Below are 16562 nucleotides of genomic sequence, written 5' to 3'. Positions count from 1 at the left end.
TTAAATACTGTCTCAGTCCATCGTAGTTGCCTTTACGAAAGCAATAACTCTTCCCTTTACCCCTAATGGTAGTTACCTCTTTGAGTAAATCCCACTTCAGCACACTGTGATCACTGCCACCTAGTGGTTCATTTATCTGCAGATTCTTAATGCATGAAGAATCACTGCTGATAATCAAATCAAGAGTGTTCCTCCCTCTAGTTGCCTCCCGAACATGCTGATGTAGAAAACAATCATCCAATAAATCCACAAAAGGCTTGCTAGTGTGTGAGTGACCAGCCCCCAAATTCCAGTCAATATCTGGGAAATTAAAATCTCCCATTATAAGACTCTCTGATTTACTGGCCCACTCTATTTCCCTGTACAGTTTCTTATTATACTCATCAAAGTCATTAGGCCTATAGCACACTCCTACTCTCAATTTTGATCTCCCAATGCTTATGTCACACCAAACTGACTCGGCACTGCACTGTCCAGCGATGTCCACTGGCTTCACTTCCTTGGATTTTATGTATTTCTTAACTAATAGCATAACCCCTCCTCCCTTCCTATCCAGACTATCCTTTCTGTAGACATTGTACTCCCCAAATTCCAGTTCTGCATTCCTTATATCCGTGTGACACCACTTCTCTGATATCCCAACAATATCCGCCTTTGATGTTTTGAGCAATACCTCAAATTCATCAAATTTATTTACTAAACTCCTAGCATTGGTGTACATGCAACTATACATGCACCTATTTCTATTCTTAGCTACCCTAACACAACCCATGTGTTTACTTGTACTGCAGTGACTCCCAGCAGTCTCTGAAATATCCTGCATCTTGTTTTTCAGGTTTCTGCTCATTCCAATAGAAGCAATGCAAGAATCTCTTTCACCTCTGCCAGTGGCTACTGTTAATCTATTCGTCTTTGTCTCCCCCCAAGCTAGCAGTTTTCCGACCCACCTAACACTGCCTCGATGGCATCAGCAAATATTCTTGCACCCTTTCTATTTAAGTGTATCCCATCCCTGTAGAAGCAATCTCTCCTGTTAACAAGTACAGTCCAGGCTGAAAAAAATTCTACCCCTTGAGCCTTGCACAATCTTTCCAGGGTCGAATTGATCGACAAGGTTCTCATCATATACTCCCTCCTATCGTAGAATTGCAGACACTTTCGAATTTAACCCTAATTCAAGGTTTTTTTTCAACAGTGACCTGTACCTGTTAAGCAATTCTGCCGGTCTCCTACTCTTGATATCTTTGTGCCAACGTGTACAACTATATCACCTTTTGTGCCCTTAAAAGATGATATCTGCTCTACAACGTCATCAACCTATGCCCCTGGCAGACATACCCTGGTCCTGTTCCACCTATCCTTTTTACAAAGCATGTTCCCCGTTTCCCTGACAATAGAGTCACCAACAACTACTAGTTCCTTTGGGACCAGCGCATTCTGCCTTGGGGGTTGCCGCTGTGTTGCACGATGACCAAGTGCAAGCTCTGGCGTTGATGTGGGCAGCTGAGAGCTTGATGGGCCCCTCAATTTAATTCCTTAGAGGGCATCCACCCTGTCCTTCAAGCTCTCATATAGGCCCATAAGAACGCTGAGTTGTTGCCTGATTTCGATACACTCCTTGCATCGCGCACACACAAAGACATCCCCCATGGCAATATCACGTCCCGTACCTGAATGCTCCACAAACATCATGCAAGCTGTGCATTTTAAAAGGCTTTGATTCTGAAGGCAACTGCCCCCCTCAGTTCTCCTCTGAGCCACAGCACTTCCATTAGCTTGAGCCTTTTGTTTTGCTGCTCTGGTCTGAGTCATGATTTCTTTTAATTTAAATAAAATTTCAATTTCAGTTTATAACCCTAACTTATCTCCCAACACAGTTATAACGGGATATATATTTTTTCGTGTCAAGTATTAATTATCTCCGAGTTCCCTTTATATAACTTCCGTATCAGTTATGTATTAATTAATCATGTTACATTAGTAATTCGAGTTGGTATACGTATTTAGTTAAAAGTACAATTTAAATGCCAACGAAGTTCAACAAGTTTAATAGATTTTACCGATCACTGAAAATATTATAACCTATACTATACTAACGCTATCTAGGTTCGATATATAACGATTGTATGACAAAGATTTGTTTGTTTGTTTGTTTGTTTGTATTTTATTGGTGCATCAGCGACTGAGGCTATAATGCGCCAAGCACAATATGACAAAGACAAAGGTGGGAAGTTACGAATGGTAAATCTATGGACACTTAAGTATGAATTAACTTTCAAATCTCGCTGTCTCAATTCAGAATAAACTAACGATCCTTACTAGGTCTATAAGCTACTTACAAAAAATAATTTGATGTAAAAAATATTCAATAAGCGGCTAAATATGGCTAAAAAAACTTCTCGTTCAGCGGAGTTGCGACTTGTAACACGTGGATACCCTTACCGATACTTTTATGCAATTGCAAGGCCGAGTAAAGAATAAAGAATGAATAATTAATCAGAAAATCACAAAATAATGCTATACTACTAAATTTAAATCAAAAGTTTTAGAAAAACAATAATTTCAAATCAATAAATAAGAAAAATCCACTTAGCGGCTTTGAACACGTCTGGCCCCTACTAGCCTCTGACGAGGCTAGTAGGGGCCAGACATTGAGGCTATGTAGAGGCTATGTGCTGGTGATGTTCTGAAAGCCCCAAGTGCAATCCTCAAGGCACTGTGCTGAACTGGATCAAGCCAGCATTAAACACTTGCTCTGGCAGAATCAAAGAAAGGAGCACCATAATCGAGATGGGATCAGATTAATGCCCTGTATAGCCGAAGTAAGGAGGTGCGATCTGCACCCCATGTTAGGGCGGATAAAGTTCTGAGTATATTTAACTTTTTTAAACAGGAAGTACATACATTTTTAATATGGTCTAAGAAATTTAATTTGTTGTAAAGATTTAATCCTAGAAATTTGATGTTACTAGTGACTGGTATGGAGACGGAAATTCGGAGTTCAGGATCCAGATGGAGTTTGCGTTGTCAACAAAAATGGATAGCAACTGCTTTCTGTTGTGAGAGTCGATAGCCGTTAAGGTTGGCCCATTATTGTATTTTATTCAGTGATATCTGAAGCTGCCTTTCAATAGATCTCATGCTTTGGGAATGACAGGAAATGGAAAGGTCATCCACTTAAAGATATGACTCAACCATGTTTGGAAGCTGTTTAGTGATGGAATCGATTCTAAGAGCAAAAAGAGTGGCACTCAATAACACCTTTTTCCTGAATGAAAGTTGTAGAGAGGTCATTTTGGTATTTTACTTGAAACGATCTAGTGTATAGAAAGTTCTGTACAAATATGGGAAGGTTTCCCCATAGACCAAGAGAATAAAGATCACTAAGTATGCCATGTCGCCAGGTGGTGTCAAAGGCCTTCTGTATATCTATAGAAATCATTACCAGATGCTCGTGTTTAACGAACGCATTGCAAATGGCAAATTCAGCCTTGATCATGAGATCTAAGCATGATCTGTTTTGTCGAAAGCCATGCTGACTATTGCTCATTAGATGTTGTGGCTCTATGATCCGAACGAGTCTATTGTGGACAATTTTTTCAAGAATTTCGCTGAGGCAGCTTGACAGAAATATTGGTCTATAGTTATGGGGATTGGTTGGATCTTTTCCAGGCTTCAGGAATGCCAAAACAATAGAGTGGTGCCAAGAAGCTGGATAAGTTTTTTCTAAAAAAAAATACGGTTGTAAAAGACCAGGAGGAGGCGCAAAGCTTTGTCATCAAGATGTTGCAGCATGACATAATAGATCCCGTCTGGTCCGGCGGCACCATTACGAGTTGTTTTAATGGCATGCAATAGTTCAGAATATTGTAGAGGTTTGTTATATGGTAGAATGAGGGCAGTTTGGAAGTTAATAGAATACTGTTCTCGACTGTTTTTAATTCATTGGAAAGATGTAGTATAAGCTGATGTTGCCGAGATCTCAGCAAAAGTATTGCCCAAAGCATTAGCTATATCCGAGGGACTAGTTAAATCTCGCCCATTCCAGGAGAGGACTGGAGAGGGTATGGTTGGAAACTTACCAGAAAGCTGTCTAATTTTTTTCCAAATTAATCTGCTGTCAGTATTTCTGTTAATTGTTGATGCAGAACGGGTCCAGGATTCTTTTTTGGCTTGCCTCTGTATGAAGCGTGCTTTTGCCCTTACTTTCTTATAACTTATCAGATTGGCTGTGATTGGATATTGCCGAAACAAATTCCATGCTTTATTTTTTGCTTTGGTGCATTCCTCATTCCACCAATAATTATAGTGCTTATGGCCCGGTGGATTTGATAATGGTATTGTATCTTTAGCCACGTTTAAGAGATGCGACGTGATGTAATCTGTCACATCATCAATACGCTGAAGACGGATTTTTTTCTCATCGAAAGAGATTGATGACTGAAATTTTGCCCAGTTTGCTCTTGTAAATTTCCATTTCCTGCAGGGTTTAGTTAAAGGAGTCTGTGCTATCAATACCTTGCATACAATTGGGAAGTGATCACTGCCCATAGGATCGTTTATAACATACCACTCAATGGTCGGAAACAGTACTGGAGAACGAATGGAAAGATCTATTGCTGAAGTATGTCCAGTTGGGAGCTGAATGTGAGTGTGCGTGCCAGTATTCAGTGAGGGAAGGGAGAATGCCCAAGTGGGAAAATGCTTGTAGGAAGGTGGGGGCTACTTTCCCCTTAGGTTTTCAGGGGTGCTGGATTCGATGTTGAGGTTGAAATTGCAGAAAGATGCACTGGAGAAAGGTTTGTATCTTACCATGTAAAGACTATGGTGGAAGGCGGGAAGAGCACATGGAACATAGTGTATCACTAGATGCAGGAAAAAGGTCACTTCTTTGAGTACAGTGGGACGATGGAATGCTGTGAGAAGGAGTATAGAAAATCATTTGAATTACAGGAACTCTCCAACTTACAAAATACTCAACTTATGCAAATTTGACTTTACGTAAGTTTTTGCTGGCGGGTGCAAACTGAGAAAAACTTTGGAAATGTATTTTGCATCTGTGGGGATAAATGGAGGTACCGTGAAAATATTGTAATGTGAACCCAATAACAGTTTTTTTTTTTTTTTTTGTAATTCGTTCCAAGTCCTTGGAAGTTGAAAATTTCGCTATATTACTAAGCTGTTGTTATGTTATTGTTGTTTGGTTTTTAGGAGCATTAGCAACTAAGGCCATATTGCTCCGGGATATGCGGTGGTCATTCCCTGACCTTTCCGCATCCTCCATATTTAGTGGTGACGGGCTCGAACCCCTGTCAATCAAGAAGTGTGTGCTACGCACTGCTGCTCCTTCCTACCTGGCTACGGAGGCACCTACTATATTACTAAGCAAGTTATCTCTTAAAAACATCATATTTATAATGGAAATTGCACTACACTTTGATCGTTATCATATGTTCCCGTTATAGGAATCAATTTTGAATACCTTTGTGATATTTTTCTAAAGCAGCTTTCTGGAGGACACGACCAAAAAACAATAAAAACAATTTGCACTTTCCAGTTTGGGCTTTTCTGTTAGCGCAATCTATTATAAATGGACTGTAAACTTGATCTTATTTCATTTGCGATAATTCCAATAACTGGAATTCTGTGCGTTTTCATGTTATGCTATTATGGTGAAATGTGTTCCCCCGTCACTGAAATCGTTAATCATACAAAAAAAAAATTTTCAGAAACTTCTCTTTATTCCTATTTACATATTACAATGATGAAAGGAAAGGGGCCGATGGAAAGTGCAAGTGCTGGCAGTGCCGGGAAATGAAAGAAAATCGATTTAGAAATTGTTGTTTGTTTGTTGTTTTTTTGGTTTTTAGGAGCATTAGCAACTAAGGCCATATTGCTCCAGGATATGCGGTGGTCATTCCTTAACCTTTCCGCATCCTCCGTATTTGGTGGTGACGGGCTCGAACCCCGGTCTAATCAAGAAGCGTGTGCTACGCACTGCTGCTCCTTCCCACCTGGCTACGGAGGCGCCTCGATTTAGAAATGAAGATATTTAGAAATAAAGATGATTAATTAAGAAGTATGAAGCAGGACAAAATTTGTCATCTACTGCACGGAATTAGTTCTCATTGCTTCAACAGTGAATACTATTTTAAAGGACAGTGTGCATATAAAAGAACATGTTAAAGGATCAGTGCATTTAAGATCAACAGTGATCACAAAACAGCGTTCAGGTGCTATATCGAAGATGAAAAAGCTATTAATAATATGGATGGAAAATCAGATTCAGAACCAAGTGCCCCTGAATCCATTCAAGCAAAAGCAAACAAGTATTTATAAAGATATTAAGGTTAAGTATGGCGAACCCCAAGCCAAGTTTGTGGCAAGCAACGGGTGGCTTAATAGGTTCAAGCATCACACTGGTTTCCAAAATATTAAAGTTCTGCAGCTACAGAGAAATTTTGTGATGTGTTGGGAAAAATTATTTATGACAGCGGCTATTCAACACAGCAAATTTTTAGCATTGATGAGACTGCTCAGTATTGGAAAAAAAAAAATTCTGGATAGCACATACATTGACAAAGAGGAAAAGACAATGCCAGGTTTCAAGGCTTCAAAAGATAGGGCCATGCTCTTGCTTGGGGCGAATGCAAAGTGTGTTAGTTGTGTGAAGCACCAGGTGTTTCCATCTCTGCTGGGGCTAATGCAGCGGAAGATTACAGATTAATACCATTGCTTGGTACCATTCTGGAAATCCTCGTGCATTTAAAGGAATCAATAAAGCCACCCTAGTTGTGCATTTCCAATCGAACCAGAGAGCAACAAAAACACTTAAGCATCAATTGCACAAAAGCTCAATGTCCTACTTGCACAAAACACACCACAATAACTAACAATGAATTAGTTCAGCAGGAACAGCATGTTGCTATACTACACATAGTTAGCACTCCACACAGTCAGTCCGGAAACTTTTAGCTTGCACCTTCGTATGTGCTTATTTTTAGTGAATACTTAATTTCCCCCACCCCTTTTTTTGTGGGAGTTTTCAACTTCTTGAAGCTATACAAAAGTTACTGCCACCCAAAAAGGTTGGACAGCACTATCTAAGCTGTGTCTATAGCAAAATTATCAATAGTATGAGCAAAATTGAATAACTGGTTGAAAAAAATGATGCTGATCACAGAAACTTGGTGCCAAAAATAGGGAAGGATGATCTTGATTATAGCATCTATAATTCACTTAAGAAAGACAGACAAAATGGGAAGGGTGGAAGACTGTGCTTCTTATCAAAAGCAGTCCTAGCAAAACAAAAGCACTCTGAGATTTGGAACTTACACATGCTGACATAGAATCTGTGTAGTATGAAATCATTGAAAGCAAAGAGAAAATCAGAGTATGTATCAGACTAGAGGACTATAAAGAGTATGATGCAAGCCACTATATACAGAAAGTAAGAAGTGTGTAATTTTTTTTATGACACACAAACACACACACACGAGAGGCATCAGAACCTATAGTACTTAGTATCATGCATGGATTGATGGTTAAGAAGATGAAAGAAGACATTTGATCACATTAGACTTGAACTTCTGTAGATTATAATTTTCAGGAAATATGTATGATGGAAGGTTGTTCCAGAAAATGTAAGTTGGATGAATAAATGAGAAAGAAGAAAAGTTGGTTCTGCGAATTTGAAGTTAGACAGTAAAAGGATGTTGACTGGTTGTGGCACATGTTCGGACTGCTTTGGAAGAGAGAGAGAGAGAATGGAAGCCAATTCAGAAGAACAGTGCACATGGAAGTATATATAGAAAAGGCATGCAACAGAAATAGAATGAACAGAGAGTGGAGAGAGACTGTTAGAGATGAGTCATTAATTAAACTAACTGTCCTCTTTTGAATGGAATCTAAAAGCCTGAGAGAGGTTTTGGGGACACCACCCCAGATGTGGGAACAATATTCCATGGTAGGGTGGATTTGCGACTTGTACAGAGTGAACAAGCTGTTTGGAAGAAAAGTAACGCTGACAGCGAAAGAGAAAACCTAGTTTTTTAGATGCAGGGAATCAGTTTTTTAGATGCAGGGAATCAATATTTGTAATGTGCTTTTGGAGAGAGAGAGAGAGAGAGAGAGAGAGAGAGAGAGAGAGAGAGAGAGAGAGAGAGAGAGAGAGAGAGAGAGATCAGAAGCCAGGGTATAGAGATATATGACCTTGCTTAAAAATCGGAGTGTCATCAGACACTCCAGTTTCTAGAAGAAGGAGAAGTGCATAGAATCATCAAAGGTAAGCATAGGAGCAGAAGAATCCTTTTTGCAAGATACAAGACAGGACTCAGTTTTACAAGGATTGAAATCAACTAAGTTATCTTTGCCCCACTGGAGAATTATTTGTAGATCAGCATTAGAGAAATTGGTAGCAGATATTCGAGAAGCTGAAGCTGTTTGTGCAGGGCAAGGTTTCTCAAACTAGAAGGTGGAATGTAATATGCTATCACCAGGATTTTCAGTTAATGGAAGTAAGTCATTAACATATAAGAGGAAAAGAGTAGGAGAAAGAACTGAACCTTGAGGAACACCAGCATTAGTGGAGAAGTCAGAAGAAAGAGCAACATCTACAATTCTGCCCAGACATGATAGGAGGGAGTACACAATGTGATCCTTGTCAATCAATTCAGACCTTGAGAAGAGACTTCGCAAGGCACATGGGTTAGAAATTTTTCAGCATGATATTTTTTTTGTTACCTAGAGGGCTGTTTTCACAGAGATAGGAAACACTTAAATAAAACAAGTGGGAATATTTGCTGATGCTAGAGGAAGTGTTAGGTGCATCTAAAAACTGTTCATCTGGGAGAGTTACACAGAAATATACACATTAACAGCAGCCACAGACAGAGGTGAAAGTGATTCTTGCACTGCTGCTTTTGGGTCATACACAAGCCAAAAAAGCAAGGTATCAGAGAGCACAAGGCCTGCTGGAGGATCATCATGAGATACGCAAATACAAAATGTACAAATTTTATGAATTTGAAGTAGTGGTTAAGCCAACGAATGTGAACATGGTATGATTATTGGAAACATGGTGCCACTCAGACATAAGTGATGTGTAAATTGAAATAGCGAGTACAATGTGTGAAGATGGTCAAGCATGCCAGGACAAAGGAGGAGGAGGAGGCATGTTCTTCATTAATAAGTGCACAGAATCTAAAGCAGTACACCCAAATTATGTGGGTGGCCAGTGCAATAGTGAGTCAGTTTGATGTGACAAACACTGAGATGACAGTTTGGTTTGCTGTAGGCCATATGATTATGATGAGTATATTGAACAACTGCACAGAAAAGTAGAGTGGGCTAGTAAATCAGAATGTCTTATAATGGGGGGAGTAACTTTTCAAATATTAACTGGAACTTGTGGGTTGGCAACTCACACAGCAGCAGAAATTTTCTGGATTTATTGGATGACTAATTTTTATAGTAGCATTTAAGAGAGGAAACAAAAGAAAGCAATACTCGATATGATTATCAGCAGTGAATCTTCATGCATTAAGAATATCCAGATAAACTAACAACTAGGTGGTTGTAGTCATGATATACTGATGTGGGATATACTTAAAGACATAACTACTATTAAAGGTAAAGATGAGGCTTGTTTCTTTCATAAACAAGATTACCAAGGACTTAGATAATTTTTAAATTCCTTTCAGTGGGGCCAATTGCAAATTCTAAATGGGAGTTTGTTCAGTAAAGTAATCACAGAAGCCAATAAGCTGTTAATACAAACTAATAACGGTTAAGAACTAAAAGAATGTCAGATGCACTGTCAGACTAGTACCACAGAAGAAACCTGCATGGGATGATTATAAAAAACAGAATGATATTTAAAAAAAAAACAGCAATGATATATATAGGAACTTTGCCAGCACAGATAAGAAGGTGATTATCCCATTGTATAATGCAATAGTTAGACTAGAGCTTGAGTACTGTATATCCAGACACCTCATTTTAATATGTGGATCTCTTAGAAAATGAGTGTAGAGAAGGGCAAACAGTTTAGTCAAGAAGGGTACTCTTATCACAGAAGATATTGGTTGTGCAAATTGCACCATTTGGAAATTATGTAAGGAGACCTGATTAATGTGTTCATGGCTTTAAATGGATTGAGTAAACTTAATGATGATAGTATTCTCTTTCTCAGACAATGCACATAAGGGGAATAAATTAAAAAAGGATAGCTGCAGGACAGATGCGCAAAAATTTGCTTTTGACCAGAAACTTTTGACTGTTGGAACAAACTAACATCTGTTTTTGTGGAAGTGGATAGTTTGAATAAATTTTAGAATAAAGATGACATTATTAGAGGGGATGGAGAGATGAGGTAGGTTTTTATTTAATTATTTATTTTTTGCCTGATGCTGTATAACCTTCCTCTCTTGCAACATTTGCCAGTACTACTACTACCAATAATAACAATAAAGGAGCATGATTAATGATTAGCCAAGTGGTTACGATGCGGACTGCCAATATCATGGACCCGGGTCCAAATCCCACAATGGGGGGATTGCAAAAGTCATTTCATCAGACCTACTTTCCCCAAGGTCAAGTGAATAATACTAGATACAAGTGACAACTTAGGCAGAGAGTGGCACCATCTGGTGTCACTCCCATAATTACCACCCAAAGTTAAACAGGTCCACCTCCACACAGCTGGATGAAGATGAGTTGTAGAAATATTGAACATACTATATCGAGTATGTTCAATATTTCTACAACTTAGGATAAAGTCATGTTAGTGGCTGGTTCAAAAAGTTGGGCACAGTCTCCTGCGGACGACAGTGGAATGAGTAGTGCTGTCTCCCATATGGCTACAACAACAACTGAAGGGTAAAATGACTCTGTTCAACCACCTGGAAATGCTTTCTGCTCAACTGCACTAGTGACCACTCAGGAAGGAAGAAGAAAACAACACATGAAGTGCAGTATCGAAATAATACATTCATTATGCGAGCACACTACGAAGTAACAAAGCTCGAGACAGACAGGACAATGTACAGGACGAAACTACACACCAAGTAGGTGGAACAGTTCCTGACTGTTCAGGTCACCGAACAGCAAATAACAGACAAGAAATGGACCATCACCAAGAAGAACCTGATAGTTCCTGCAATCTTGGAAAAAATCAAGCAGGATGTGATTCCTGCTAGAAACAACAATGAATACGGACACAACGAAACCAAAACTGGAGGAGGAATAGCAAGTACAAGGACTGCAACCCAAAGCAGCCAAAGTGAAAACAGACAAGATCATGATATCCAGAATAGAAGAAGAGTGGAAGAAAGCCCTAGCAGAATTCGAGAGAATGAACCTCACACAGACCGACACCATAACAAAGCAGAGACAATAGAATCCTGTGGCAAGTCACAGACCACCTCAATAGGTGAATAATACTGGATTATCTCAACATCAATGACGTAACACTAGATACCATCTGCACAGCCATTAAGTGTGCCACTGTAGCACCAACCAGGATGAACAGAAGAGAAACAAGAGAACAGAACACAAAATGTAAAGACAAGGAACCACCGGTCTGAGAAAGAAGAAGATAGGCCAAACAACTCAACACCAAAAGGATAACAGAAGCGAAAAGCTGATCAGAAAGGTGAAGGTCATCCTCAATAAAGGCAACATCCACAGCAAACATGAGACCTATAATCAGAGAATCGAAGAATACCTTGACACCTTCAAGCATAAACTCCTGGCACTCAGCAAGAGAGTTCACCATTACGAGGAGAATGCCCAAAAGAAAACAGACAGTGAGACATTTGATGAAAACCAGAGAGCCTTCTACAGGAAAATCGGACAAGACGAAAAAGAAGACAATGTACCCGCCAACCAGAAGGCACTCATGGAGTTCTGGGTAACCTGTGGAGTAGCAAAGTTAGCCATAACAGCCATAACTCTGGACAGATCTGGAAAGGAAGAAAACCAAGAACATACAAGTGATAACAGAATGGGAGATTCGGGAGGAAGAAGTACAACTGTTGGAACAAACTGTTGTACTTCTTGCAGTTCACCAGTTGTGGAACTTCCTGATCAACTACTGTTGATCAGGAAGTTCCACAACTGGTGAACTGCAAGAATTGATAACATCCACAACTACTGGTATCAGAAGTTCAGCTGTGCACATACGCACAGGCAGATAGCAGAGCAGTTCACCCAGATAATAAGGCAACCTGACACAATCTCAGAGACTCTGACTCAAGGAATCACCTACCTGAAGGCTAAGGACAAAGACACCACAAACCCAACAAAATAAAGAACAATCATCTGTCTCCCAACAATGTGCAAGACCCTGACTGACCAGCTGCATAACTAAGAAGATATCAGACCAGTTGGAAGCAAGAACTTCATGGCCAAGCAGCAGAAAGGATGTAAGTAGATGAGCGAAGGATACAAAGAGCAATTGTCCACTGACACTACAGTTATGGATCAAGCCTACAACAAGCACTGCAACCCATACACGGCCTGCATCAACTACTGCAAGGCCTTCGACTCCGTGCCCCAGAGCTGGCTGATAGAAATACTAAAGATCTACAAAGTCAACCTGACTCTGACACACTTCCTAGAAGCAACCATGGCAAAATGGAGGACCACTATCAAAGTTGAGAATATCACAACCAGACCAATACCTATCAGAAGAGGAATCTTCAAGGGAGATGTCCTGAGCCCACTAAGGTCTAGTACTCAACCCATTGTCCACCATGCTCAATAACAGCTAGTACGGATAAGAAGGGAGGAAGAACTTGTACACTCTCTCTCTCTCTCGCCTGATGTACATGGATGACACCAAACTGTATGACACAACTGAGCATGTTCACCATGATTACAGCTTCTCCAGATTACTGAAGAGTTTGGCACTGACATTAGGATGCAATTTGGTCTAGGCAAATGCAAGACTCTTGGATTAAATCAGTTGGTCCCACTATACAGTGGGACCAACTGATGATGTTACCAACAGCAAATTCAAAATGGGAAGCATTCAAAGAACTTATCTTGGAAGCTACTAGGCTTTACATACCAACTAAGAAATATTGTTCAAGGTTTAGGTCAAAATGGATGTCAGATGAACTAATGAGGCATATGGCAGAGAAGAAAAATGCATGGGATACTTACAAATTAACACATGACACAGAAGCCTATGATAGATATAAATTAATCTGTAACCAAGTTACAAAGGAGGTTAGGCAGGCAAAGGCAGATTACGAGAAATCCTTGGCAAGGGATGCAAAGAAAAACAGCAAAGACTTCTTTACTTATGTAAACTCTAGAAGGAAGGGGATGAATCAGATTGGTCCACTTGATATTGATGGGTCAACTGTTGATGATCCTGCTCAGGTAGCTAACAAACTAAATGAATATTTTGCATCGACATTCACACATGAGGAGTTATTCAGCAAGGGGAATGCCAGAGGTGTATTCAACTCTAGCAGTAAGCTACAGAATCTTGAAATAACTGGGAGTAAAGTGGAGGAGAAACTGTTGAAGATAAACACAAGAAAGGCACCCAGGGTGGATGGGATCTATCCAGTTATATTAAAGGAGGCAGCAAAGGAAGTAAGCAAACCCTTAGCCATAATTATGAGAGCTTCCTTGGACTCGGGGGAGGCACCCATAGACTGGAAATGTGCAAATGTGACCCCAATTCACAAAGGAGGATCAAAGGCTGACACAAGTAATTATAGACCTGTCAGCTTAACTTCTGCTCCAGGAAAATTAATGGAGGCACTGGTTAAAGAAGCACTGCAGGATCATTTAGACAAGACTTCAGTTATAGCTCAGACAGAGCATGGTTTTGTTAAGGGGAAGTCTTGCCTGACCAACTTGATTGGATATTATGATGCAGTCACAAAAGAACTGGATGCAGGGAATAACTTTGATATTATATACTTGGATCTTAGAAGGGCTTTTGATACTGTTGCACATGGAAGACTGCTACACAAATTGGAGCAGTGTGACATTGGAGGCAAATTGCTGCTATGGATAAAGGGGTGGTTGAGGGGGAGAAGACAGAGAGTGGTAATCAATGGACACTGCTCATCGTGGACTAATGTTATTAGTGGAGTCCCTCAAGGCTCAGTGTTGGGTCCATTATTGTTTTCTGTATTTATAAATGATATTGATGATGGTATATCAAGCTTAATGTCCAAGTTTGCAGATGATACAAAGGTTGGCAGGGTTGTCAAGGACACTACTGACACTATGCTGCTGCAACAGGATCTGGAAAGGTTGAGCAGATGGGCTGAGAGGTGGCAAATGAAGTTTAACATTGACAAATGTAAAGTACTACACATGGGAAACAGCAACCCCAGAGCAACGTATTAACTCTGTGGTACTACACTGACAGTGGTAGAGAATGAAAGGGACTTGGGGGTGGTTGTGCAGGCAGATATGAAGTTCTCTGAGCAGTGCAGACGGGCTGCAAGAGTAGCTCATGGAGTATTGTCAATGATATACAGGAATTTTTCCAGCAGGGATAAGGAGGTGATTATTCCATTGTATAAGGCAATGGTCAGGCCACACCTAGAGTACTGTATACAGGTCTGGAGGCCTCATTTCAAGAAGGATGTAGAGCTGCTGGAATGAGTACGGAGAAGGGCAACAAGATTAGTGAATGGAACAAAGGGGTGCTCTTACGAAGAAAGGCTTAAGTTTTGCAAATTACAGTGTCTGGAGACTAGGCACCAGCGAGGTGATCTGATAGAGGTGTATAAAGCCTTGAATGGTTTAAGCATGCTCAATGCTGATGGGATTCTTCCTCTAGCTCAGAAAAATCACCTGAGAGGGCATAAATTCAAATTGAGGAAAGACAGATGTAGGATAGACGTGAGGAAATTTGCCTTTGGCCAGCGGGTGGTTGGTTGGTGGAACAGACTTCCATCCCTTGTGGTGGAGGTTGATAGCCTAAATAAGTTTAAGGCTCAGCTGGACAGGTATTTGGAACGAACAGAGGGGTGAAGTGAAGTGGGTTTTTTTTTTGGCTGATGCTGCATAAGCTTGCTTTCTTGCATCAAATGCCTCTGCTAATGCTAAAATCAAGGACATCTAGCCAAACAAAACTACCAGCTGAAGACCGATGAAGAGATTGAAACCATGACAGAGGGAGAGACATACAAATATGTGGGGATGATGCAGGCCCACAGTCAGAACCCAAGGAGATCAAGGCCTGCCTAACTGATAGCCATCAAAATCCATATAACATGCTAGTTGTAGGCTTAACATGTCAAGCTCAACAGCTTGTAATATGTTAGAAACATTCCACAGCTACTTCATAGAGGTATTTTATTTTATTATATATAGCTGCACATATGACAACAGAAGCTGGCCTAACACACCTAAGGATATAATTATTCAAAACATGAAATGAAACATATCACAGCAAAGTACTCTCAGCAAAGAATTAACAAGAAAACCAAAATTGTACTTAATTCATACCTACCTCCTCTAGTAAGTGCATCAATAAAATTGCGTACAACTGCTGATCGGCGAGAATTAGTATATTCATCCAGAGAATATTTGAAAAGTATTGGTCTATCCTGCAAAGTCTCAAAGGCTTGTGAAAGTAGGGGTTTCAGTTCAATATATTCAGAATTCAAAAGTCGGCACTCATCTATGAAGAAATAAAATATATATATGACACCATTAACTAGATACAAAATATGCATGTGGGATGGTGAAGGGGAATTTATAGATCCATTAAAGATTGTAGACTTAATTCATTTTATGCAAGGTTTATTTTCAATGGTTAAAATTATGTTATACTATCTGTGGTAAAAACATTAACCTTTATTACTGCACATATAAGTGAAGAAACAGTCATATAATTATAATTAAAATTGTAATTTTTAATTAGAGAGAGAGAGAGTGAGAATAGTTCATCATACAGATGAACTGAAATGGAATCAAAACCATACATAAATGAGAAGAATGGAAGGGGAAATCCAAAAATTGTTATAATGCCTATTCAAATCATAATGTTTTAAAATACACTTCATATATAGTGATAAACTTGTTCAGTACAACTTTTACTGCTGTCCACTATATACTAAGACTGCAGCTGGCTGCTGCTCAGGGCCATGCAAAAATGTTTAGGAGCTGGCTGTAGAGTTGGATTTGGGAGTAACCCTGATTTTGATATAATTTTAAATATTTTAATATAAAATTATATATAGTTCTATAACATAATTTCACATAAAAATTAATGATTATAAGTAATTTTATTTAATATCTATTATTTTATGTATTTAAAAAATTTTATAGTTTTTATTTAAACATTTCTTATAAATTACTACTTTTATATATGAAATAAAATAAAAAAAAAAGATTGATCAAAAAATCTCTTATCTGTGACAAATAAACTACAAAATATTAATTGGATCTTGTATTTATTTATTATCAAATGACATGAACAGTCTTCAGGCTCCATAGTGTATAGACCAGGGGTGGGCAACCTTTTTTTTGAATAAAAGACCATATTCATTTTCGGAAATAGTGGAAAGGCCGCACCGATC

General features: G+C 39.3%; 1 protein-coding gene across 3 annotated transcripts in view; it reads right to left on the bottom strand.

The window, feature by feature from the left end:
- The window catches only part of Cog6 (conserved oligomeric Golgi complex subunit 6), a 439606-nt gene that overhangs the window by 209270 nt on the left and 213774 nt on the right, over positions 1-16562 (bottom strand). For all 3 annotated transcript variants that reach the window (XM_090377892.1, XM_090377894.1, XM_090377893.1), the window contains one exon: positions 15491-15661. In XM_090377892.1, coding sequence (XP_090234018.1) covers positions 15491-15661 — 171 coding nt within the window. The remainder of the gene's footprint in view (positions 1-15490; positions 15662-16562) is intronic.

The sequence above is a fragment of the Mastigoproctus giganteus genome, chromosome 7 (genome assembly GCF_048544385.1).
Source record: "Mastigoproctus giganteus isolate SK-2022 chromosome 7, ASM4854438v1, whole genome shotgun sequence".
Lineage (NCBI taxonomy): Eukaryota > Metazoa > Arthropoda > Arachnida > Uropygi > Thelyphonidae > Mastigoproctus > Mastigoproctus giganteus.
This window is presented reverse-complemented; position numbering and strand designations above follow the sequence as displayed.